Raw genomic sequence first — 23,242 nt, 5'->3', positions numbered from 1 at the left:
GTCGGCGAGGATGCCGAAGAACCGGTAGAAATGTTGGAGGATAAGACAGTGTGAAAGGCAGTCAGGCTGCGTCTTAAAATGGCCCATGTGCACCTGCCACCATGACCCCGTGTTCCCCTCCTAGGTGCTCACTTAGCCAACAGATGAGTTTAGGTGTCCACACACACACACACATGACTGCTCGTGGCGGCTGTATTCATACCAGTCCCGGGCTGGACCCAGCCTGCGTGTCGCCCAGCAGGTGGGACAAAGCACAGCACACCCGTGAGCTTTGGAGGTAGGAGGTGCTCACGGTAGTTACGCTGTGTTTCTTCAGGGAGGCCAGTGGGTGTTGGCGCTTCCTGCCGAAGCCTGGCCTTGTGCAGAATTCCTACAGGGCAGACAAGTGTCTGCGAGAGGGTTTCGCGTGTTGGCATTGTGGGGACCCTGCTTCCTGCGCCTCAGCCCACGCATGTGCACCGCACTCACACGTCCCTCCCCGTGCACACACCCACCTCCACGCACACGCATACACCAGCTGACGGGAGTGCAAACACACTCCTCACAGATGCCCCTCCCACACACTTAGCTGCACCTCCCACACACTCGCCCACGCTTGCGATTCTGCATAAACGGGGTCTCATCAGATGCTGCTCTAAAGAATCATGAGCGCCTCCACGTCGTGTCAGGGTCTGTAAGGTCAGTTTCCTCTAAGGGTCCACAAGTCTTTCTGTTTCTTCGGCGTTGGCAGCTCCTTTCCCGTTTATACATTCCATTGGTCTTTACAAAGGAAAAAAAACAACAAGATTTTGGTTTATCCTTTATCCTTTTTTTCTTTTTTAGTTTTTGGTTTTCTTCTTTGTTAACTTCAACTTTTAATTTTATTAATTCCATCTGTCTATTTTCTTTAGGTTTAGTTTTTGTTCTTTTCCTCTCATTTCTGAAGAGGAAAACTACGTTCCTTTGTCATCTTCCTTCTTGAATAACTGAGGCCAGAGACTAATGTTTCTCCGAGTGAGATCTCCCTCTTTGCTTTGCATTACGGATGTTTCTAATTTCGCTTTCATGTCTTCGCGGACATAAAGCTCGCAGAGTAGACCTTATCTGAGTTGTGAAGACTTTGCGGTCATCTCTTACTGTGTATTTCTAATTGTATTGCGTACCGGTCTGAGGATGTGTTACTTAAGGGTGTTTGGGGACAGTATGAGTTTCCTAGGTCCTCCATGACCAAGCCCCCCACAGCGAGTGGCTCCAACGAGCGAAATCCCTTCCCTCACAGACCGGGGGCCCGCAGTCCGAGATCCAGGTGTGGGCAGGCGTGGCTCCTCCTGGCGGCTCTGAGGGACCGTCGGCTCCGGACTCTCCTCCAGTTTCTGGTGGTCACTGGCCATCAGTGGCGTTCCTGGGCTTGGGGAAGCCTCCAGTCGAGCTCTGTCCCCCTCCTCACGTGGCCTCCCGCCGTGTGCCCGTGTCTGCGTCCAAATGACCCCCTCGTAGAGGGACCCGGTCCTGTGGGCTCAGGGCCCCACCCTAACGACCTCATGTAACTCGATTGCCTCTGGGTAGACCCTGTGTCCAGATAAGGTCACACTCGCACGTGCTGGCCGTCGGGACTCCGACATGTCTTTTTGTTTGGGGGTGGGGGGAACTATTCAACCCACAAGAGAAGCCAAATGTATAAATAACTTTGAAAACTTGTTCCACAGACTGTGAAAAACTGCCTCTCCTTTCATGCACTTTTCTGTGTCTCTCCAGACCCTAGTTTGACAATTGTACTGTTTGGTTCCGTTATCTTCCGACTCGTTTTGTCTACTGCATCGATCCGATTCTGTGACATTATGTGAATCTATGGCGTGAGAACTGCAGTTCGTTGGCCTGTCTGGTAGCTGCGTGTTCGTGCGTCCAGGCTTGTAACTGTATCCATCGGGCTTCTCCTGAGCAACAGAGCAGGAAGTGGGCCCACACAATTTTGGGGGCTGCAGATTCAGGGAAGAGCTGCATTTACAGAGGCCGATCTGCTCGCCTCGGACTCTGCTGATTTTGGTGTTAATCTCGCCTAAAGAAAGAAAAAAATCCCTTCACGTGACACCGACAGTTGCCTGACCAAAAACCTAGCCCAGCCACGTCGTGGCAGAATGAACCAGCACCGTGTGCCTGTTCTCTGGGCTTTCTGCCCCCGCGGAGGCAGCACCGCCCAGCTTGCAAGGTGATGGCCGGCCGCTGCACCCTGGGGCCTCTGCCCTGTGTGGTCCAGCAGCTTGTCTTCTACTACGTATCGTTCCTGAACTTGGGCTTCCCGTCCCCTGCTGGGTGAGTGACTGGCTGGGGGAGGGAGTCGCAGGGCTGCCGGGACCACCGGCCTGCAGGCATGTCTTCAGCTTCTGGCTTCCAGAGCTGCCTGGCTAGCTATCCGGGTCACTCGGATCCCCTCCTGCTGTGGCGGATTCCTTTTGTTTGGAAGCTTCTAAGAGGTTCCAGTTATCCTGGGAGTTCAGGAATGTTCACCAGGCATGGCCCAGCTCTGGGGCAATCTGCTTTGGATCTGAGGGGCCTTTGTCTTCTCAAGGAGGTTTTCTTTAATCGGTTGTTAACGTCTTTTCTTTCTGACCCTTCTCTTTATTTCTTGTATTTTGGCTGGCAGTCCAGGCATCTCTCTTTTAATTTTTAAAAGTTTTTAGAATTTTAATTTAATTTAATTTTTCTTTCTGGCTTTATGGGGGTCTGACGAGCATATAAAACCTTGCATATGGTCTATAGGCACGCAGGGGAGTTAGGACACACGGATACAAAGCTGCTCAGTTTCCATCTCCTTTTTAGCCGCTCTCACATGCAGCCCGAGCTCTTGGGGTCTCGTAAGTGGTGTGAAGTGCGAGCGCCTCTAGTCCCAGACAGGCGCGGGGGGGGGGGGGGGGGGGGAGAAGCCCGCATTCATCCCTGCGCCAGATCTACGTCCTCTCACTCTGGCCCCCTCCCCCTGAACCCTGCCTGTTTTGGGAGAAACTAAAGGTCGTGCCCACCCACAGCCCTCTTCACAAGTGTGGAAAAGGAAGCAAACAATGTGACTACGAAGTGTTGAACGGAATTGCCCACCAGGCCATGCAGGTACGTCGCAAGATCGCCCATCCTGGCTCATGGCAGGTTCGCCCTAATCAGGGTGGCCATCTGGGCTAGTGAATTGCCTTTATCCTAAGGACACTGAAAGCTTTGTCTCTGTGGCAGGCAGGTGGCCAGAGGCTAGAGCGGGAGCCAAGGGGGCCTACCTTCCTCGACAGTGCGTTTCAAAGAGGTGCCTCTGGGACCCTTGCGAAGAACCTTCCTGGGCTCTGAGGCTGGCGGGAGGCTTATTTCAGTTCTCATGCAAGTGCTCTGAGAGAGGGCCAGGAGCAACGTCTCCTTCCATCAGGGGAAATTCTGCCACATTAGAGCTACAGGCTGGTTCTTCCACGCCTAGCGAGGTGGGCGCCGGGGCTGAAGCCCCCTGCCGCGGATCGCAGGCTGAAGCACACCCAGTGTCCTAGGAACCGCCTAGACTCCCACTAGGACGGCTCTCCGCTGGATGCAGGGGGCAGCCCCACGCACACTCAGCTCCCCTACCTGCTGGCTCTGCACTCTTCTCCCTTCCACCAGCCTGGCCAAGCAGGAGTCTTGGAAAGTGCTTGCACAGCTGCCTTGGGCCTGACCCACGGGCAGGGAAGAGAAGGCAGGAAGTGCTGGGCCAGCCACCCAGCATGACCGGGGTGGTGGTGGCAGGGAGGGGTCCGGGGGCTGCCAGGCAGGAGGGCGGTAGGAGAAGGCAGGCTGGCTGTTGACGGCGAGCAACGCCTCTGCTCTCTGACCCCAGCAACCTGGGTGTGCGGAGCAGATTACCTGGCTGCCGGGGGTGTTCGGTGGAGAACCTGGAAATCCTGCTTTCGGAGAAAGAGGAGAAGGAGCCGGGAGTCACGGACCTTTCCTGCACATGTGCCTCCTCTGTCCTGGGCCCCAGGGGGGATCGAGAAGGGACTCGGCCCTGGCTTCCCAGCCACATGGCCTCCGACACACCAAGCGTGTTCCTGTCTGTGGTGGGCCGAGGGGGCAGCATCCGAAAGGTCTGTCCACATCCTAGACCCTGGACCGTGCCCTTATTGGTTCTCTGTGGACACAGTTGCATTCAACATCGCGAGATGACATCATCCGGGTTTACCTGGGTAGGGCCTCATTGTAACTGGTTAGATCTGCAAAGACCCTATTTATATATAACGTCACATTCTGAGGTCACTGGGAGCTAGGACTTCAACATGGCTTTTTGGGGGACATAATTCAATCCATAACATCACCCAATATCCATTCCAGCCTCTCCTCTGGGGATAAGACCCCAATTTTGTTCAGGGCATCAGTGGGCTCAGCCTCAGGTGACAGGTCATGACAGTCCTGTCCCTGGCTTTCCCCAGCCTCTTTTCCAGCGCAGGGTGGCCATGTGACCTAGTTCCCGCTGAGACCTAAGTGGAAGTCTGCCGGACAAGTAGCAAAGATCACGTTTGCCACGGACGGAGCTGGAGAAGCTGGACACCTGCACGGAAGAAAAGGAAATTGTGAATTCACCTCACACCACACACAAACATGAAGTCCAAATAGGTCAAAGACCCAAATGTAAGAGCGAAAGCTCCACGGCTCCCGGAAGAAGACAGAGGGCCCGAAGGTCATGACTTGAGTTTTGCAAAGGCTTCTTAACTGTGCCACAGAAAGTACAAGCCATAAAATTAGAAAATCCATTCCCTGGGCTTCTGCAAAATAAAACAACGTCTGTTCTTCAAAAAACACTGTTATGAAAATAGAAAGGCAAGCCTCAGTCTGGAAGAAAATATTTGCAAAACATGTGTGCCAAAGGACTTGTATCTAGAACTTTACAACCACATGAAAAGACAAATGAATCAATTACAAATGGGCAAAAGATTTGAGCGCTTTACCAAAGAAGATATATGGGTGGCTCAGAAGGACATGGGAGTTCCACGTATCCCCACAAACCCCTGTGCACGAATGTCATGGCCCCATCCCGGGGCAGGGAGGCGGGAGTGCGGGGGGGCAGGTAACTTTTGGGGTGCTGGTTGTTTATGGTCACCATCTTCAGCGTGCCGACATTTTCGCAGGCGTACACGCGCCACTTACACTTCTATGTAAGAGAGATGAGGAAGCCGTGACTTCCCAACCTGGGTGTGCCACGTGCTGTGAAGTCACAGTCACCCCAGAGTTGTGTCGGAGGCAACCAGTGGGCAACGCCACGGCCAATGGGACGCCTGAGAATGTCGGCTGTGGCTGCTTGTGCCAGACCATCATGGCTCCGCCATGATGTAATGGACATCAGAATCGTCTGGCTCATGACAGTGTTATAATGTACGTGAACATCCCCTCCTCCATCTGAGGAGGATTCTTTTTAAATATTTTATTTATTTATTTGAGAAGGAATGAGTGAGAGAGAGCACGAGAGAGGAGAAGGTCAGAGGGAGAAGCGGACTCCCCGTGGAGCTGGGAGCCCGATGCGGGACTCGATCCTGGAAGTCCGGGATCATGACCTGAGCTGAAGGCAGTCGCTCAACCAACTGAGCCACCCAGGCGCCCCTGAGAATAATTCTTTTATGCTAACAAAAAATTGCTTTTCATCAAGAACCAGAGACCAAACTTCTCCATCCGGCATCCCAGGCTTTCCTGCGTTGTGCTCGCAGGGACCCCACAACCATCCTGCAGAAACCCCTCTGCTCTTCCAGGGCTCCTGACCCCACGTGGCCTCCCCCTCCTTCCCTCCGTTCTGCCCGAAGTCCCTTGACCTCTACCACCCTGATACTTACCCCTGCTCTGGCCTCAGGACCCCAGTCGTCACCTCTGCTACCTAGCAAGACACACAGTCAGGACCCCGGCTGAGGGCCGGCTGTGTCCCTCTGGCTGGGGAAAGGTGCGAAGGTCCCGCGCGGTTCCTGGGGAGTCGGAGAGTCGTCTGTGGCGGAGGCAATCCTGCCGCCCCCCCACGCTGCCCGAGCGCCAGCCAGAAGGGTGAAGGCGGAGCCGCCTTGTGTCCAGACCCACGCGGGGCCGCACAGGCCCCCACCGGAGGGCGTGTGGGTGCTGCCATGTTGCCCAAAGACACAGAAGCAACTGGAGGGAAGACACGGCTGTGTTTCCCATGGTGCTGCTGTGCCGCTCTGCCCTTCCCAGTCTCCTAGTCACGGTGTCCCTCCGGCCTCGGATGGCTGCCCTTGATTCCCAGGTGTGTCGCCCCCCAAGGTTCCTACCTTACCTTCACCCAAACATAGTCTCTCGGCTCGTCCCCGCCGTCCACACTCAGAGTCTCTCCTGGTACCTTTAACCCAAGTGCTATCTGCTCACTGTAAAGCGCCAGAGGGCTCTGTTCAAGGCCAGCACTCTTAGAGCCTCCTTATTCGTTTGCCCCTAAAGTAAATGAATTCAGTCAGGACGATAAAGCAGTTACACGGGGGTAGAGCCGCGGCCTTTAAACAGTTCTTGCAAAGGGTCCAAGGAGTCAGAGAGCAAGTGGTCTGGCTTTTATTCCACACAGCAGAGAAAATGACACTCATAATCACACTGCAGTGAAAATGTCATGAAGACAAGCAAAATTAGACAGAGAACTGACAAAAAGATGCTTGCTATTTTAAATGTCATTTACCTGGGTAAGCGTTTGGGGACCCTGGAACCTTTCGGGTGCTCCAAAACCAGAGCACAAATGTCCAGCAAAAAAACCCTGTGCTGAACACACCTGTCCATCACCCCCTGTAGCCAGTCACCTTTGGGTATGGGTCCCGTGAGAAAAGGAGTTCCCGGTAGAAGTGAAGTTGGCTTGTCCTGTGAACAGATGGTATGACGTCACATGCTGTTCACTTACGAGAACGATGGAAACGGACACGGGAGCCCACGGATCTGGTCTCTGTCTGGTTCCCCTCATGTGGTGGTTGTCGTCCCAATCTTGGTCAGGCTACGGTTGAACCAAATGAGACTGGAGTCCACGTGCATGGCCTCCTGCCTCTGTTCCTTGCTCTGCACGGGGACTGGTTTCCTGACCCCTTGCCAGCCTTCAAAGATCGTCCGTGCCTCAGGGAAACACATGCTTCCCAACGACCTGCCCATGGATTTCAAAGACACTGTTGCCGATACTTCTTTTTTCCTTGGAGAACCCCAAGATGCAGATCCGTTCGACCCCCTCAGATGCGGCTGGAGGTGAAGCGCTGAGGGGCCATATTCATTTCACATGTTTCCGAAGTGCTAGCAAACACGAACGCGACACAAAGAAGACAATCAAAGGACAAGGGGATACAGACCCAGTGAAAGGGGCTATGAGATAAAAGCACGATATAAGAACTCTAGAACTTTCCGTAAATAGTATTAAACTCTTTCAAATATAGCTAGATCAAACTTCTCTATGTCTTTGTTTCTGTCTACCTGTATCTGTCTTTTTTGGGGTCATCCTAGTGATCAGAGCTCCAAGATGCCTGCTCGGAAGGAATTCTGTATCTCCAGGTTTTCCCTCACTGTCCTGATGTCGAGTGGAACCTCTCCTGTGTGGCAGGGGAGGCGCCCATGCTCCTCGGAGGCCCAGTGGGGACCTGCCACTTGCCTGTCAGAGAGCCTGGCGGTGAAGAGGGCTGGAGGAGGCGGCAAGCCCGTGAGGACACTGCCAGCGGCTGTGCGCCCCCGACCCCCGCAGCCTGTGCAGTAAAGTGCCATTTGAAGGGCCCGCCCTGTCTCCGTGGGGCTGAGGAGGGGGGGGAGAGGAGGGGCAGGGCTTTCTCCTGCCCGAGGTCTTCTCACAGGGTGGGGGAGTCTTATTTAAGGAGCGATTTGCCAACTCTGTCATGAGGCAAAAATCTCTATCTTTAACTTACATTACTCCTGAATGCGAAAATATTCAAAGCAGCGGAACCTTCAATATTATAAGAAATGTCGTATGAAAGGCAGATCCAAGGAGAGAGCCACTGCCGGCCGCTCTGTGCAAATCCCTAACCCAGCTTGTTGCCTTCCTGCAGGACAGCGCCTCGACGCAGCGCAGCGCCGCCGCCGGAAGCTCTAGGCACCGAGGGTGGGGAGGAGGGGCGGAGAGGCCAGGGTGGTCTTCGCTGATGGGGTCTGGGGGAGCAGAAGGCAGTGAGGAGGGTGAGCCTGGTGGGCAGGGAGGACACGCCTTGCCTGGAGCCCCCTCCCGTGAGAGACCAGAGTGTCCCCCGTAGGCAGCCCCGTCCCAGGCCTCTGGGAAGATGCGAGGAGAAGCGGCCGGTGGCACCCGTGGGCGACTGTGGCTCTCAGGCACAAGGACAAGTGGCCCGGGAAAGGAAGGGGTCCCTGCTCAGCGTGCTAGCGGGGTGTCCTGTTCCTTCCCGTGGAGCCGCAGGCTCAGAGACATCACTTCCTGCGGCGGGACAAGCCGGCTGGGGCAGGCCACGAACGTCTTTGCCCAAGTCCATTTCCAGATAATTTCTGAACTGATGAGTCTGCGGTGACGTCACACAGTCCAGCCACAGTCCAGTCGCAGAGTTCCCTCAAGTCCCCTCCGCTGACAGGCGCTTAAAGGAATAAAGTGCTCGGAGTGCTTCTACCCGGAAACACTAAGCAGTCTGGGGCTGAAGCCCACAGTCTCGCAAGAGAAACCCAAGGCGCCGGTGCGGGCGGTGCGGGGCGGGGGCGGGGGCTCTCGCCACGGGGTGGCCCCCGCCCCCCCCACTCCCCGCCGCCGCCGCCGCAGGGGTCCTGAGGCCCGCGGGCCCGGGAGCACGCGAGCACGCGCTGCAGCGCCCCGCAGGCACCGTCGCCGGGCCGAGGGGAGCACCAGGCGCCCCGTTTCGAAGCCCGGCCGTGTCACACCGCGCGGGGGGCCGCCGCACAGCCCGCGTCGCCCGGGGCCGTCTCACCTTCCGCCCCGCCGTCGCTCCTCCCCGCGGGCCTCCTCCCGCCGCGGGGCTTCTGGGACCGGCCCGGCCGCCGCGGGGCCCGGAGGGCTTGGCCGCACTCCGCGCAGCGGCCGCTCCCGGCGCGGAGCCGCCGCGGCTCGGCCCCCTGAGCGGCCCGGGGCTCCGGGGAGCGCCGCCCGCAGCGCGGACACGCGCGGGGCCGGTCCCGGCGGTGCAGCGCCCGGTGCTTGCACAAGTTGGCTCGGCGGCTGAAGGCGCGGCCGCAGTCGGGGCACGCGTAGGGCCGCTCGCCGCTGTGCGCGCGCTGGTGCTGGCTGAGCCCCGAGCAGCCGCGGAAGGCCTTGCCGCACTGCTTGCACGTGAAGGGCCTGTCGCCGCTGTGACTGCGCTGGTGGTGGATGAGCTGCGACACGCCCTTGAAGGCCTTGGCGCACTGGCCGCACGCGTATGGCTTGTCGCCGCGGTGCGTGCGCTGGTGCTCGATGAGGTTGGAGCTGCGGCGGAAGGCCTTGCCGCAGTCCCCGCACGCGTACGGCCGCTCGCCGCTGTGCGTGCGCCGGTGCTCCAGCAGCGCGAAGCGGCGCCGAAACGGCTTCCCGCACTCGGGGCACGCGTACGGCTTCTCGCCGCTGTGGATGACCTGGTGCTTGATGAGGTTGGAGCTGCGCGTGAAGGCCTTGCCGCAGTCCTCGCACGCGTACGGCCGCTCGCCGCTGTGGGTGCGCCGGTGCTCCAGCAGCGCGAAGCTCCGCCGGAAGAGCTTCCCGCACTCGCCGCACGCGTATGGCTTCTCGCCGCTGTGGATGACCCGGTGCTTGATGAGGTTGGAGCTGCGCGTGAACGCGCGGCCGCACTGCTGGCACACGTAGCGCTTCTCGGCGCCGCGCTCTCCCTGCAGCCCGGGAACTGGCTCCTGCCCGACGCGGGGGCTGCTCCTCGGCCGCGTCTCTCCGGCCGCCCCGGACGGGCCGCCCGCACCTTTCTCCCGGGTAGGGTCACCCCTGCTGGACCCCGTCTGCGGAGAGGGAGCACTCCTTGCTCCTTGCTCCGGCGCGTCCCCTGGCGGCCCGGCCACCGGGCGATCGTCACCCGTCCGGCGATCGGGCCCGGGGACTTCTTCGGGGCCACGCTTCTGTGCGGAAACCGACGTCCGGGTCTGTATCCCATCTCCTGTAACGACACAGAACACCCACCAGGGGCGCTCTCCCCGCAGCTCTATTTACGGTTGGTTCTCGCGCCTCACGCCCACACCAAAGCTGGGAAGGAACCGGTCAGGACTGGGGACCCGGCGCGGGAGGGAGCTGGAAGCAGTGAAGGGACACGGCAGGAGGTGCTGCCTTCGCCCGGGGTCTCAACGGGGACTCCCTGAGCGACTTAAGTGGGCCACAAAAGGGAATTTCCCACCCAAAGTGGTCACAATACCCTGCTTGGGCGGCTGCTCCTTGTGACTGGCTCAGGGCAGCCAGCCCGGCGCCCCACAATCACCTGTCTGCGTCCCCGCGGTGGCCGGTGTTCTCCAGATGTCTGTTGCCCAGAGTCCCTCCCCTTGTTCCAGCCAGGAAACCAGGTGAGGCTTGGTGGATAAAAAGCCTGTCCATGGAAATGAAGCGGATCAGTGACATTCCTGTTCTCAGCCCAGCCTTCCTATCATCCAGAACAGAGAACAAAGAGCCTCTAAGAGAGCACCACTGCGAAGGTCCAGAGCAAGGACACATTCTCTTGACTGAAGCAAAGGAATTTGAACGTATGGGAGCCCCCAGTGGCCAGGGGCAGTCCGAAGTCCATGGGGACTGGGGTCAAGAGCATAACGATGTTACTATTTGGCCTGCAGGGAGGGCAGTAGGCATGTGGGAAATGGGGGGAATCTGTGTGAAGATCCCAAGGGACTAAGGTCGGGGCAGGGATCCGCGGGAGGTGGTGCCCAAGGGCCCCAGGGAGGATCAGGAACCGACAGAGCTGAGGCCTGCCTGTGCCTTGAGAGCCGAAGCCCTATTTCCATCATCGGACAGAACAGATGGCTCAGTTCCTTTATGCCAAACTCAACTGGCGCATCCAGAACTCCCCTTTGAGCCCTGGGTCTGCATGGTGAGGGTCAGGAAGAACCAAGGGGAAGAAACTAGTCTCCCTCTGTGTGCTTAGATTAGGGAGATGAAATCTGTAGGAAAGAAATGGAGCAAACAGACCCCTGCAAGCTGGCAGCAGCGGTGTGTGTGGCGGGGGGGGGGGGGGGATCCTGCCCAGCTCCTTCCCGGATTTCTGTAAGCTGGAGAGCCGAGTGCACAGCTTAGCCTTGATACAAGGAAAAAGAGCAGCTGAACTCCTAACATGAAATAAACATGCAATTCCACCTTGATAATGAGAAAAGTCTAGAGCAGAATATAAGATATAAGCAGAATATAAATATTCAAGGATAATGCGTGTCTATCTTTTACTTAACCCATGATTTTAGATGCCAAATAAGTTCGATGGGGGCCCACGCATTTACCACTTGCAGGTCAAAACCATTTAGCTAAAGACTGTCCTACTGAGACAAAAGCGGGGCTCCAGGAGATTACTGCTCCGATGGGAAAATGCATTTATTCTTGGGCTCACAGTAACCAACAAACGAAGAAACTTGAAAATAAACAGACACAGAGTAGGAGGATTAGATATGTGTGTCCGATCCTTACCCAGGGACAACAAATGATGATAGTTTTCCAGCATCACTGTCTTGTAGAGGATCCTTTGTTGGACGTCCAGAAGCTTCCATTCTGTCTTGGTGAAGTACACAGACACATCTTCAAAAGACACTGGCACCTAAAACAAGTCATTCCTGTGGCTACAGGGGACTTCTTCCCCATGAATCCCAGAGTGGGCGGGCAGCAACTAAACTGGGGGCAGGGGGACCCAGAGAACTCAGCAGTTAAGGGGAGACACAAAGAGGTGGCAAATGGGGAAAGTCAGGGAGCTGCACTCACCTTGGGTCTGGACTTCAAGAGAACGGCTGCCATCGCAGGAGTGCAAAGAAGCTAAGGGGGTTAGAAAAAGCCAAGTATGAGATGAGGTCCACCCTACCCCAGCATGACCTCAGCCCAGTGAGGTCCCGTTCACAGCCACTGGGGGACAGGACTTCTGCACATCTCTGTGGGCTCCTGTCCTCTCTCCTCATCGGGGTGGTGGGCTGCCAGACAGGGAGTCCTGCCCGCTGGGTATGAGGCTTGGCTTCCTCCTCCTCATTTCCTTCCTCCCACGGAAGCAGCGCCCCCGGCCCACTTTCCAGCCGTTCCTGGAAGGTCCAGTGCTGACTCCTTTTCCTCTCGGCTCGGGGTCCTGACGGAAAAGCTCCAGAACACACACACACACACCCCACTCCGCCTGAAGCAGTCCCACTCTCGAGGAAAAGAGAGAGATCAGAATAGTGAGATGCACTTTGGAGGGACCCGCATTAGCTGGGAGAGGGGTGCTTTCTGAAGGAGGGACCTTCAGGCCGAGAGCTGAAGGCTGGGGGTGGGCGCAGAGAGCAGCAGGCTAAGGGCATGGCCCATATCCGGCCCTCGGACGGTCCGAGCTCAGCGGTCATGGTGCTGAAACGGGGGGCGGGGTGGGGTGTCCAGAAGGTGAGGCCGTGTGGGCACTCTGGGGACAGACAGGAGCTGGGGCTCACACTAAGGGTGGGAAGAGCATGTCATGGCCAAAACGGACAGAATCAGATTTCGCCACATCAGTTTTCAATACCGGAAAACAGTGGGGGCAAAGGAAGGTTTGCTCCAAGGCTCTTGTCACCACCGACCAGAGGCCACAGGGTGGAGTCCCCCGTGGGGAAGCAGAGAACCAGGCGGTGGCTGGCCAGGGAGTGGGCCGCGAATGCTTATGCTGTCTGGGCGACCGCAGCTTATTTCTGCTACAGGGGAGAGGGTGAGGGGACAGGGCGGCGCAGCATTTAAACCGCAGCCGAGTCCCTTATCACCGGTGATGAACTTTCAGTCGGCATTGGCCGGGAATTAATCAACTCATGTATCCGATCAAGAAGCGTATACTGTTCATATGGAAAGAATCCCTTAAAGCAGAATGGACACTAACACCACCGGGTGAAAGACCTAGGGAAAGCGGATGGCCACGTGATGTCAAAATGTCTTCCCCTGTTTGCTGCTGGTCACAAGACAGAAAGCTAACCTGGGCAGAGCTGGGACACGCCTGCTGTGGGGATGGCACCCTGGGGAGTGCACAAGGCTCTTCCAAAGCTTGGCCGGATTCTAATGCAGCTTTGGGAACCCACACCCAGTTTATAAAGGGTCCTGGGGTCAGAGGGAAGACCACAAGGAAGCAACAAGCCCGGTATAGACGGTGGGCTGTACCCTGTCTCCTCTTCGTATCAGAGTCATGGCGAAAAGAGGAGGCTGGCAAGAGAGACTGTTCTAGAGGAAAAGAGACGTACATGGCCAGCAGCCACATGCAACGGGAGTCCTTGGTGAGACGCTGGTGTGCAGGACAGAGGAGTCAAAGGCACTGGGGGCCTGGAGGGGTGACTGTGGGGCCGGAGCTGCTCCTCTGTTGGCCGGATAATGGCAGCGGGTCATGGAATGAAATGTCCTTCGTGAAGCACTTACGGAGAAAATGGCGTGTAAACTTACTTTAAAATATTTCCGTAAAAGCAAAGGCAAGAGAGACGGGGGGGAGAGAGACCGAGAGAGAAGGAGGGAGGGGCAGGGGAAAGGAGGAGCAGAAAGAAAGAGAGAAACACGCCAATAAGGCAAGCTGGAGGCCTCCGGCAACCCCGGGAGGTGGGCGCCTGCGCTCTGTTTGTCCGTCTGCACGGCGGCGCTCGCGATTAAAAGGGAGAATCGTCTGGTGGTCCCTCCGTCACGTGACCGAGCAACTGCCGGCAGCAGCCAGAGGGCGGAAGAACCCAAGACAGGGACCCAGCAAACCGGGTCTGTGCCCATGGTGGAATGCTCTTTGGCCATGAAGAGGAGGGAAGTACTGCTCCGTGCTGCGGTGTGGATGAACCCTGGAGACCTCACGCTCCATGGAAGAAGCCAGGCATGGACACGAGAGGCCACCTGCTGCGCGATTCCACCTATGTGACGTCATCTAGTAGTTCACAAGAGCCGTCTTGACTTAGTTTCCAAGTTACGTTGCAAAGTTCTCTTTTCTCGGCCTTTCTTGGCCAGTTGGCTAAGCCCCCATCCCAAGTATCTCCCCGATTGGGGATCCTCTCTCTGGGACCACTAAACACACTCCCCCAACCCTCCCCCCCTTTATCAGGCTCCCACACTCTGGGGCCAGGCACCTGACAACTAAGGAGCCCCCATGCCCCAATGCCCGAGAAATCATCCAGATTAGCCAGCGCACAGGGACCCTGCAGAAACTACCTACTCCTCCTCCAGCCCCGCCCCCCGCCCCATATGGCCCCACGTGGCCGCCGCCTCTCCTTCTGAGCTGTAACAAAGAGGTCTGCCTTTGGTCGCTCCGAATGTCACTGGCCTGTGATCTGCCATCAAGAAAGCTTGAAGTCCTATAGACTGTGTGACAGGTTCATCACAGGTAAATCCGGAGGGTCAGAGAGCAGGTCAGTGAGGGCCAGCGGCCAACTGGCTTCCCGGAAAGGGTTTCTCTCTGGGGGAGAAAAAGGTTCTGGAACTACAAAGAGGGGATGGTTGCCCAGCGTTGTGAATGTGCTTCATGCCACTGAGTCGTCGGCTCTGAAGTGGCTAGTTTTATGTTATGTGAATCCCGTCTCAACAAAAAAAAAGGGGGAGGGGCAAAAGATGTCACTGTCAAATAATCTTGATGTCCACAGGTCACGTGTGCCTCATGATGACACGCTGTCAGCCACCAGGGGACTGGCACAAGCTACAGGTGTGTGTGCGGGCGAAGAACACTGATAACAGCAAGGCTTCTCAGGCCACTACCAGAACGTTCTGAAGGACAGCACCAACTTCTTTTTTCCTTACCATGACTGGCCTGCCAGGTCATGAGCCATTTTGGAAAATACGCAAATCGAAAGCCACCCCCCCAACTTGCTGGGGTCCCTTCCAAGCCCCCAAGAGAGAAGAGATTGTTGAGCTGTGACTTCCTGAGGAAAACACACTACGGACAGGGTTAGCCTGCAGACAGAGCCCGACACTGAAATTCGACGCCACAAGGCGCATCCAGGGGGCCAGTCAGGCGCAGTGGTCACACCCAAGTGTCCATCCGTGAGACCTAGTCTCCCATGCCCTCAAGCCTGCAAAGAGAGATACGGCAAGCTCTCCTCACAAACCCTGATCCCAAGTAACGCCCAGGCAGGAATGGGGCATATGTCTAAGGAAGAATCAGGAGACTGTGGAACTGGAGAGGGGCCTCTCCTAAGACCCTGGTGGGCCACCGGGGGCGAAGGAGAGGCTGAAGGATGATTCCAGGCCCGGAAGCTCAGGTCTCCCGGAAACCCGACACTAGGCAGACAGCAGTGCCCCGAAGCCAGGAAGGCCCAGCCAGCCTGGGTTAGGAGGGTAGCAGAATCCCACTGTGCTTGCTGACTGGCCCAAGCAAAGCTGAGGATGTGGGGCCGCCCCCCTGGGGGAGGAGAGGCTCCCGGCTGCCAACTGAAACGCATCATGGCTCAGAAAACAGAGAGGCGGCCAGTGGGCTTCAGTGCTGATGCCTACAGAAGACCACGAGATGGGGCTGTTTCCCCAGAAAAAGAAAACAGCAAACAAACAAACAACGGGAAAGGCGGTCAGCACTCCCACGCAGGCGGGATCTGGAATTGGAGCTGTTTCATCAGCAAGGAGTGACGCAGGGTCTCTGCAGTTAGGCTCCCCCACTCCCGCCCCGGTGAAACTTCCTCTGAGGTCTGGCAATTTAAGATCCCAACCACCTCCTCCTTGCCCCAGCGGTTTTCCCCAGGGGACTGCATCACTTGCCACCCATCTGGTGGAAAGGCCTGAGGACCCCGGGGCCCTAGGGAGGCCACAGGTCAGCCCAGGGCCTCCATGCTGCCTGACCCAGCAATGCCCTCTGAGCCTCACGCTCGCAACAGATGTCTCCCTTGCCCGGGGGGTGGGGGACACAAGCTGAACTGGTCATAGAGATGGCTACCTCCTAGTGGGGTTCTGTCCTTCTGTGCTCACGGCCCTCCCTGGGGTGCCTTCTTACCCATATGGCTCCTTCTGACGTGGCCTTCCCCTCCTCCCACCTGTTTGCTCCCTACTCCTGCCACACTGTCTTCTGAGCGGTCCCTCCCACACACCACGCCGCCACTCATACCTCAGGGCCTTTGCACGGGTTGTTTCCTCTCTGTGGAATACTCTGTCATTTCCTTCAAGTTTTTCAGAAACCTCACCACCTAACAACATAAACTCGCAACCCAACTCCTCACCTTCCTTCCTCTGCTCTGTTTTCCCCATGGCACTTACCACCTTTTAACACACTCTATAATTCTGGATTTAAAATGTCTGCTGTTTATTGTCGGTGTGGTGCCACTAGAACTGGACCCACCGTGGGGCGAGTTTGGCTGTTTTGTTCCCTAACAGGCCTGCAGCAGCCTGGCCGACACTGGTGGCTGGGCGAGGAGCTGGTGGACTGGCGGACCCCTAAAGCTAGTTGCCCTGCTCAGCTCAGCCCACTCCCTCTCCAGCTCTCGGGGGCCTTCCATGCCGCCCCGGGCTTCCTCTCCTTAGGCCTTTTTCTGCTGTGCGCCTCACCACCAAGGGTTCACACCACCGAGAGGGCACAAACCCCCACCCTTGATAGCCGCGGGAATACGTCTGGGACGCTCCAGGCCTGTGCCTGCTGAGGTCGCCAGGTGCCCCTAGGCGGGAGCGCCACGACCTCACAGCGCCAGCCTGCCCAGCGCTCCCAAACACAGAGGCGCAAAAATCCAAACTTACCGCCGGGTGGCCGGGTGGCCGGTGCTCTCTGGCCAGCCCCAGGGTCAGAGGCGAACCGCAGTCAAAGACGTGAAACTAGGAAACACTGGCTGCCTTTCCCGGGACCCTCTCCCTCGCCCCCTCGCCCCCTGCCCAAACGGAGCCCCGCTCTGGGCCGCCACAGTCCTGCCAGGCCGGCGTACTGGGGCTCCGCGGGCCGCCGCGCTGTTCGCTCCCCCTCGTCCTCCCCAGCCCCCCCCCCCCCCCCCCCCCCCCGCCTCTAGCAGGCCCGGGGCCAAGGCTGCCGCCTCCGAGAAGACCTCCGGGACAGCAGCCCCAGGAGATGGCGGGATTCCCTGCCGGGTTCCGACCTGGTCCGTGGGCGCTGCTCTCGGGAGGTGCGTTCTGCGAGGCTGTCCGTAGTCTGTCCGGAGCCGACGAGCTGAGCCGGGACGCGGGCGGGGAGCGGGCGGGGCCGGGGCGGCGGCGGCGTGGGAACCCGGCGCGGGGGGTGGGGGGCATGGAGCATGCGCGTCGCGGCGGGAGGGTGGCGGGGCCCCGCGCGGGTCCCAGCGCGTCCCACTGGGGTTCTGGGCTGACTCCCCCAGCGCCCTGGGGCACTTTTGCTTCCCATCTGGGCTGCTTCGAGGACTTGGGTAGCAGTGGTCAGCGCGCCGCAGTCCCCCGCTGGGACCGGGAGGGGCAGCTTTGGCCGAGCGCCTCCCGTGGGTCAGACCTCGGGGCTTTACGTCCATCCCGTCCTCTGTTCAGCCATTTGGGATCCATGGGACGCTGCAGGGCACCCAGTAAGACACTAGCGCCCTTAAGCCAGCAGGGCGAAGATGAGAAAATGGGGTGCGCCAAGGGGGCCTTAGGAAGGGCTGCGTGCAGATGGAGGGAAAGAGAATAGCAAGAAGGGAAGAAGCGAAGAGCCGCGTCCGACTTCCCTCCGCCGCCCTTGCCCTGCCAGCAACCTGCGAGCAGGTCCACAGGGCGGGCGTGGGGCTCTGCGTTTCCCTGCAGGTCACCATTCACGGTGGGGGGGGGGACCAGGACCGAAATGCCCGGCTTTCTCAGGACACGTGCTCCACTGATAATGACTGACTTGACGTCAGGACTATGAAAAGGGCCACCAAACGGGGGGGGGGGGGAGAAAAAGGAGCAAAAAGATACAGCTGGGTCTGTCATCCTCTCATCCAGTCCTGAGTGGGGGTGGGTGGCAATTGAGCACAAGGTGGGCACCCTCTCCGCCTCTGAGCTGTACCCCTACTTACAAAACCAGAGCTCGGCTTCTCTCTCTCTCTCTTTTTCCAGTGGCCCCAGGCCCTGGCAGGAGAGCCTTGGTCTGTAGTGAGAGGTCTTCGGCATGCCCATGCTTGAGGGAGGACAGCTGCATGCCGCTGGCTGGAGGGAGAGGGCTGGGACACTCACTTAGGGCGCTTCTGGCTGCAGGGAGCAGGCGTCCTAGGAGGCCAAGGGCAGCACAGTTATGGGGGCCCTTCCCTGGAACAGAGGCAGAGGAGTCTCCTGTGGTCCTTCGCTGTGGGCTCTGATGCTCACTCTTGTCCTCTCACCTGGAGACCGGCTGGGCAGGCCGGGGCCGGGGCTCGTGAGGTGTAGCTGGGTGAATGGTGGCCCCTCAAAAGATGTGTCACATCGGAACTCCTGGAAACTGTGACTGTGACCTTTTTTGGAAAATGTGTCTTTGCAGACGTAATGAAGAATCTTGAGATCGTCTCGGGTTCTCTAGGTGCCCTAAGTCCAATGACAAGAGTCCTTATGAGACAAAAGAGACACAGAGAGGGAAGGCTGCATGCCAATAAAGGCAGAGGCCGGACTGGTGCAGCCACAAGCCCACGGATGCTTAGGACCTCACGAAACTGAGTGAGACGAGGAAGACCCTCCCCCCCACGACTTTGGAAGACGTGCAACCCTGCCTTTACTTTGGGCTTCTGGCCTCCAGAACCACGAGAGAAAACATCCCTATTGTTTCAAGCCACCTGGCTTGTGGGAATTTATTGTAGCAGCTCCAGAACACTCATACACCAGGGAGGGGGCTGGACCCCCTCACCCCCGAGCCAGCTCAGGAAAGAGGGCTAGGCCTTTATGCCCCCCATCAGCTAGGAGGAACTGAATGGGGGCAGGGTGTTCCCTTGGATAACGTAGCTCCTTAGACCTTGGGCATTCAACCTTTATGGAAGGAGGGGGGTGAGGGCCTCAGGCCAGGTCGAGGTGCAGTAATAGGGCCCTAAATATAGAGAAAAGAGAGCCGATGCGTAACTGTGTTCAGCTGTCGTGGGTTACCATAAAGGCGGTGGGAGCATGACCGCAGTGAGTCTGCAGAGCATCTGAAGGCCTAAAGCAAGAGTGAGAGACCTACAAGGAGAAATTGATAAACTTGTAATTGTCAGGAGAAAAATTTCCCTTCTAGATTTTGTTCATTTTTTTTCTTTTCTTCTTTTTTTTTTAAGATTTTATTTATTTATTTATTTGACAGACAGAGATCACAAGTAGGCAGAGAGGCAGGTGGGCGGGCAGGGTGGGGGGAAGCAGGCTCTCCATGGAGCAGGGAGCCCGATGTGGGGCTCGATCCCAGGACCCTGAGATCTTGACCCGAGCTGAAGACAGAGGCTTAATCTGCTGAGCCACCAAGGTGCCCCTCAATTTTTTTTTTTTTTTTATGAGGAATTGCAAACACACGCCAAGCCCAGATAGAGTAATCTAACGGAAGGCCGAGGATGCATGGGTCTGCTCCAACAGTGACCCTGCCCAGTGCGGTCCTGCCCCAGCCATCCTCCCACCTGCCTCTTCTTGCTGTGGGAGGAGACTGGACCTCCCTTGACAGAGGCAGCCTCACACCCCGGAGGCCTGGGGTGGTGTCCTGAGGGCAGCAAGCCCATATTTGGCCACTCTGCAGCAGGTCCTAGGGACCCCAGTGGGGTAGGGGACTGGAGAAGGAATCCGGGGACATCCCACGTTGTCAGTGGGAAGTGAGTGAGCCTCTCGCTGGGGAGGAAGAGGTCTGGGCCAGGGGCGGGCAAATTTGCAGGGGGCGGCCTGGGGCAGTGCCTGCAGGAGGGTGCTGCCCCCGCCCCCACACCAGCTATGCCGTGACTGCCGCGTTCAGCCAGCGCATTCCTGGAGGGAGGTGGTCTGGGCACGCGCAGAGCCTTGAGTGGTATTCTCTTGGCCCCAGACACTGAGGTTGACAGATAGAGCCCAGGCCTGACAACGTGTGAGGGGAGCTTATTTGTGGACAGATGGACGAGACAAGCTGTTTCTGTGCAGGTCCGCTCACCTCTGCATGGACAGAGTGGAGCCTGTGGGTGGAGGAGGGGGGTGTCCAAAGTGTCGCCCTGGTGGACAGGGCCCTAGGGTGGCTAGTAGCTGGGAACGCACGCGGCAATTGGTGCTACCAGTCATATGGGCTCCTCTGACAAGGGTCAGAACAGTGGGGGGCTCGTGTGGTGGGGGGTGTCATGGCACGTGTGGGGCCGGTCCTCATACCCTCAGGGCTCCTCCTCCCCCCTCCTTGGTGGGGCCCTCATAGGGAGGCTTGTGGGGGCAATGATGCTGGGGTTGGGTGCGGGAAGGGAGCAAAACGCTCCCTTCTGAACAGGCCACCTTGGCATTTGTGCGCCTGAAGCTCGGCTGGAGCTGGAGACGTCCTGAGGATTGTGGTTGTTACTCTGGCCCCTGAATTTCCCAGAGGGGCACCACTGCTGTCCCTCCTCAGTGTGGCCACCACTGTCCTTCACCTCTCCCTCCCAGTGTGGCCACCCTCTCCCTTCACTGGCCCTCCCAGTGTGGATGCTCTCTCCACCATGTGTCCCCGGGGGCCACGCTGCCCCAAGACCCAGCCTCTTTCTAGTGTCAGGTCTTGGCTGTGGCATCAGGCTGCTCTGTGCGCGCTGGGGACGGTCTGTCAGCAGCAGTCCGGACCATAGGCTTCCTTGATCCTGTCCAAAGACAGAGAAGCCCTCCTCAGACAGAACGTGAAGCCTTCCCTTCCACCCTGCTGGGCCATTTGGGGGATGGTCTGCCCAGGTCGCTAACAGTTGCCCTAGGAATGCCATGCGCAGCTGGCCTTGGACCAATCAGATCTGCCTCCGGGTTTGAGGACGGGGGCGGGGCTACCATGCCTTGAGCTGCACGGGGCAGGGACAGACACTTAAACAAAAAGGGGGCCCTCGCGGGAAAGAAGAAAGGGGAAATGGCTGCTGGGAGGACAGCCAGCCGTGTCCCGTCTCTAGGCATTACTTTGGGTGACAGGAATTGTGGCCGGAAGGATCACCGGCTTTTCCGAGACGTCCTGGTAGAGGGGGGAGGGTCAACTTCCAGTGGCCCAGGACAGCTGCTCAGCCTGAGGCCGGCCTGCAGCCAGCTGCACCCCGCTGCCCAGGGTCTGTTCCCACCAGTGGCCCATCCCCTGGCCCATGCCCACACTTGGGAGGAGGAGCAGGTGAGGCATAGCTATCTGTGGGCTCATCCTTGGGCCACTTAGAGCTTTCCATGATGCCCCACTTCTGTCCCTAGTCCAGACCTCTCCTCCCTACCCCTTATACCCAGGTGGATTCTAGATTACTAATAACCACTTGGGTGCTTCCAACTCATATGTCCTAAACAGAACTTAACGATTTTCTACCCAGGCTGGTCTCTTCCCAGTCCCCAGCCACAGCGAATAGAACCCCCATACAGCCATGTTAAAGGCCAGAATTCGAGGATGTGTCCCTTGCTCACCTTCCCCTTCCGGTTATTCCTGGTGTTTGATCAGTTCTCCGCGTGTTTTAGGTCTGTTAAATCTGCCCTATCGGTTCCGTGCCACGGCCACTACTGTTGTCTCTCAGGGGGACAGCCCCAGCTGCCGCTCAGTGGGCTTTCTGCATCCACTTCGTCCCCTCCCCTCCTAATTCTTCCAAAAGAAAGCCAGAAAAAGCATCTGGAAATACTCTGTGAACGTGTCATACACACACGTGAGTGCACTTGCCCCTCTGACTTCGAACCTTTCAATGTTCCCAGCTCTTTTAGGTAAAGACCAACCATAAAGACTGCACGGTGTTTTCTCTCCAGCCTTAGCGCGTGGTGCTCCCTCACCCTGCACCTCTCTGTTTGCCTCTGCTCCAGCCACACTGGTCTGCTTTTCAGTCTGATACTCACCGTGTTTCTTTCAACCCCAGGACCTTTACGCGTGCAGTTCCCCCCAACTGATGTGAACCCCGCTCTCTCCTAGAAGAAGAGCAGAAAATGCCAGGTCCGCATTCTCTCAGCTTCCCTTGCAGCTAGTGCGTGGGCTCGTGACCTGGTCCCACCAATCAGAGGCACCTGCTGCCAACTGACTCTGGGGCCAGAGATGGGAAGAAGCAGGGCCACACGTACTCCACAAGGGCAGGTGGGCAGCAGCAGAGGCAGTAAGAGCTGTTTCCCGAGGAGCAGGGGTGGCTGTGGTTCTTGCATCTTCCACTGCTGCGAACCAGTGCAAACCAGTGTCTGCGCCCAGCTGTGGGAGGCAGCTTCGGAGGTGCCTTCATTAGCCCAGCCCTGCAGTGTGATTCAGACCCTTGCTCCTCTCTGCAAAGCCTCCAAACCTGGCTCACCAGTCATCCCCAAACGCCTGCTGGACACCCATCATCCTTCAGCGAATTCCCTTTGTGCTTCCAACAGCCAGTCTGCTTCTGCTGTGTGCAACTAAGAACTACAACGGACTGGTTTTCTGCAGAGGCTGCGTGATCTCCCACTGCGTTAGGAACTCCCTGCCCTGAGTTCAGGGTCGCCATGTGCTCTTAGAGCTTCGCAGGTCTTTACACAATCCATTATTGACTCTTCTTTCTCCATCCTTCTTTTAACATTGGTATTTGTTGATAGTTATGAGTATCTAGAAGCTTCATATTACTTGTTGGAAAACAGATCGTCAAAAATGAGCTGTTTTGAGAAACTGAGAAGAAAAAATATTTAAGAAAGAAAGAAAACAACAGAACAGAACCTCAGTGATCTGTGGAACAACATGACAAGGTTTAACATGTGTATTTGGGATCTGAGGAGAGAAGACAGAGAAGGGGGAAGAGAAACTACTTAAAGAAAAAGTGACTGACATTTTCAGTTCGGAAATAGACAAAATTTTCAGATTCAAGAAGTTCTGTGGAGCCCAAGGAGGACAAACACAAAGAAAAGTCATATGTAGTCGCATCATAGTCGGAATACTGAAAACAGGGGCGCCTGGGTGGCTCAGTGGGTTAAAGCTTCTGCCTTTGGCTCGGATCATGATCCCAGGGTCCTGGGATCCAGCCCCGCATCGGGCTTTCTGCTCAGCAGGGAACCTGCTTCCTCCTCCCTCTCTCTGCCTGCCTCCCTGCCTACTTGTGATCTCTCTCTCTCTGTCACATAAATAAATACCTTTAAAAAAAGAATACTGAGGGCACCTGGGTGGCTCAGCGGGTTAAAGCCTCTGCCTTCAGCTCAGGTCATGATCCCAGGGTCCTGGGATCGAGCCCCGCATCGGGCTCTCTGCTTAGCGGAGAGCCTGCTTCCTCCTCTCTCTCTCTCTCTGCC

At 57.4% G+C, this 23,242-nt stretch overlaps 1 protein-coding gene across 1 annotated transcript; it reads right to left on the bottom strand.

Moving 5' to 3' along the window:
• Nucleotides 1–6,497: 6,497 nt before the first annotated feature.
• Nucleotides 6,498–17,151, bottom strand: ZFP92 (ZFP92 zinc finger protein). Its single transcript, XM_045994628.1, has 5 exons — nt 17,068–17,151; nt 11,825–11,875; nt 11,537–11,663; nt 10,353–10,457; nt 6,498–10,037 (listed from the first exon to the last, which is right to left on the bottom strand). The coding sequence occupies exons 2-5, from the start codon at nt 11,855–11,857 to the stop codon at nt 8,815–8,817; spliced, it is 1,488 nt and encodes a 495-aa protein (XP_045850584.1). The 5' UTR covers nt 11,858–11,875; nt 17,068–17,151; the 3' UTR covers nt 6,498–8,814.
• Nucleotides 17,152–23,242: the final 6,091 nt, after the last annotated feature.

Source organism: Meles meles, chromosome X (assembly GCF_922984935.1).
Source record: "Meles meles chromosome X, mMelMel3.1 paternal haplotype, whole genome shotgun sequence".
NCBI classification, from domain to species: Eukaryota; Metazoa; Chordata; class Mammalia; order Carnivora; family Mustelidae; genus Meles; species Meles meles.
Note: the sequence above shows the minus strand (reverse complement) of the source record. Positions and strands in the feature narration are given on the sequence as shown.

Coding starts and splice junctions, on each gene's coding strand:
- ZFP92 (XM_045994628.1), bottom strand. CDS start 11,857: ATGGCAGCCGTTCTCTTGAAGTCCAGACCCAAG. Junction 11,664..11,824: donor TCTTGAAGTCCAGACCCAAG/GTGAGTGCAGCT, acceptor GACTTGTTTTAG/GTGCCAGTGTCTTTTGAAGA. Junction 10,038..10,352: donor CACCGCGGGGACGCAGACAG/GTGATTGTGGGG, acceptor GTGTCGTTACAG/GAGATGGGATACAGACCCGG.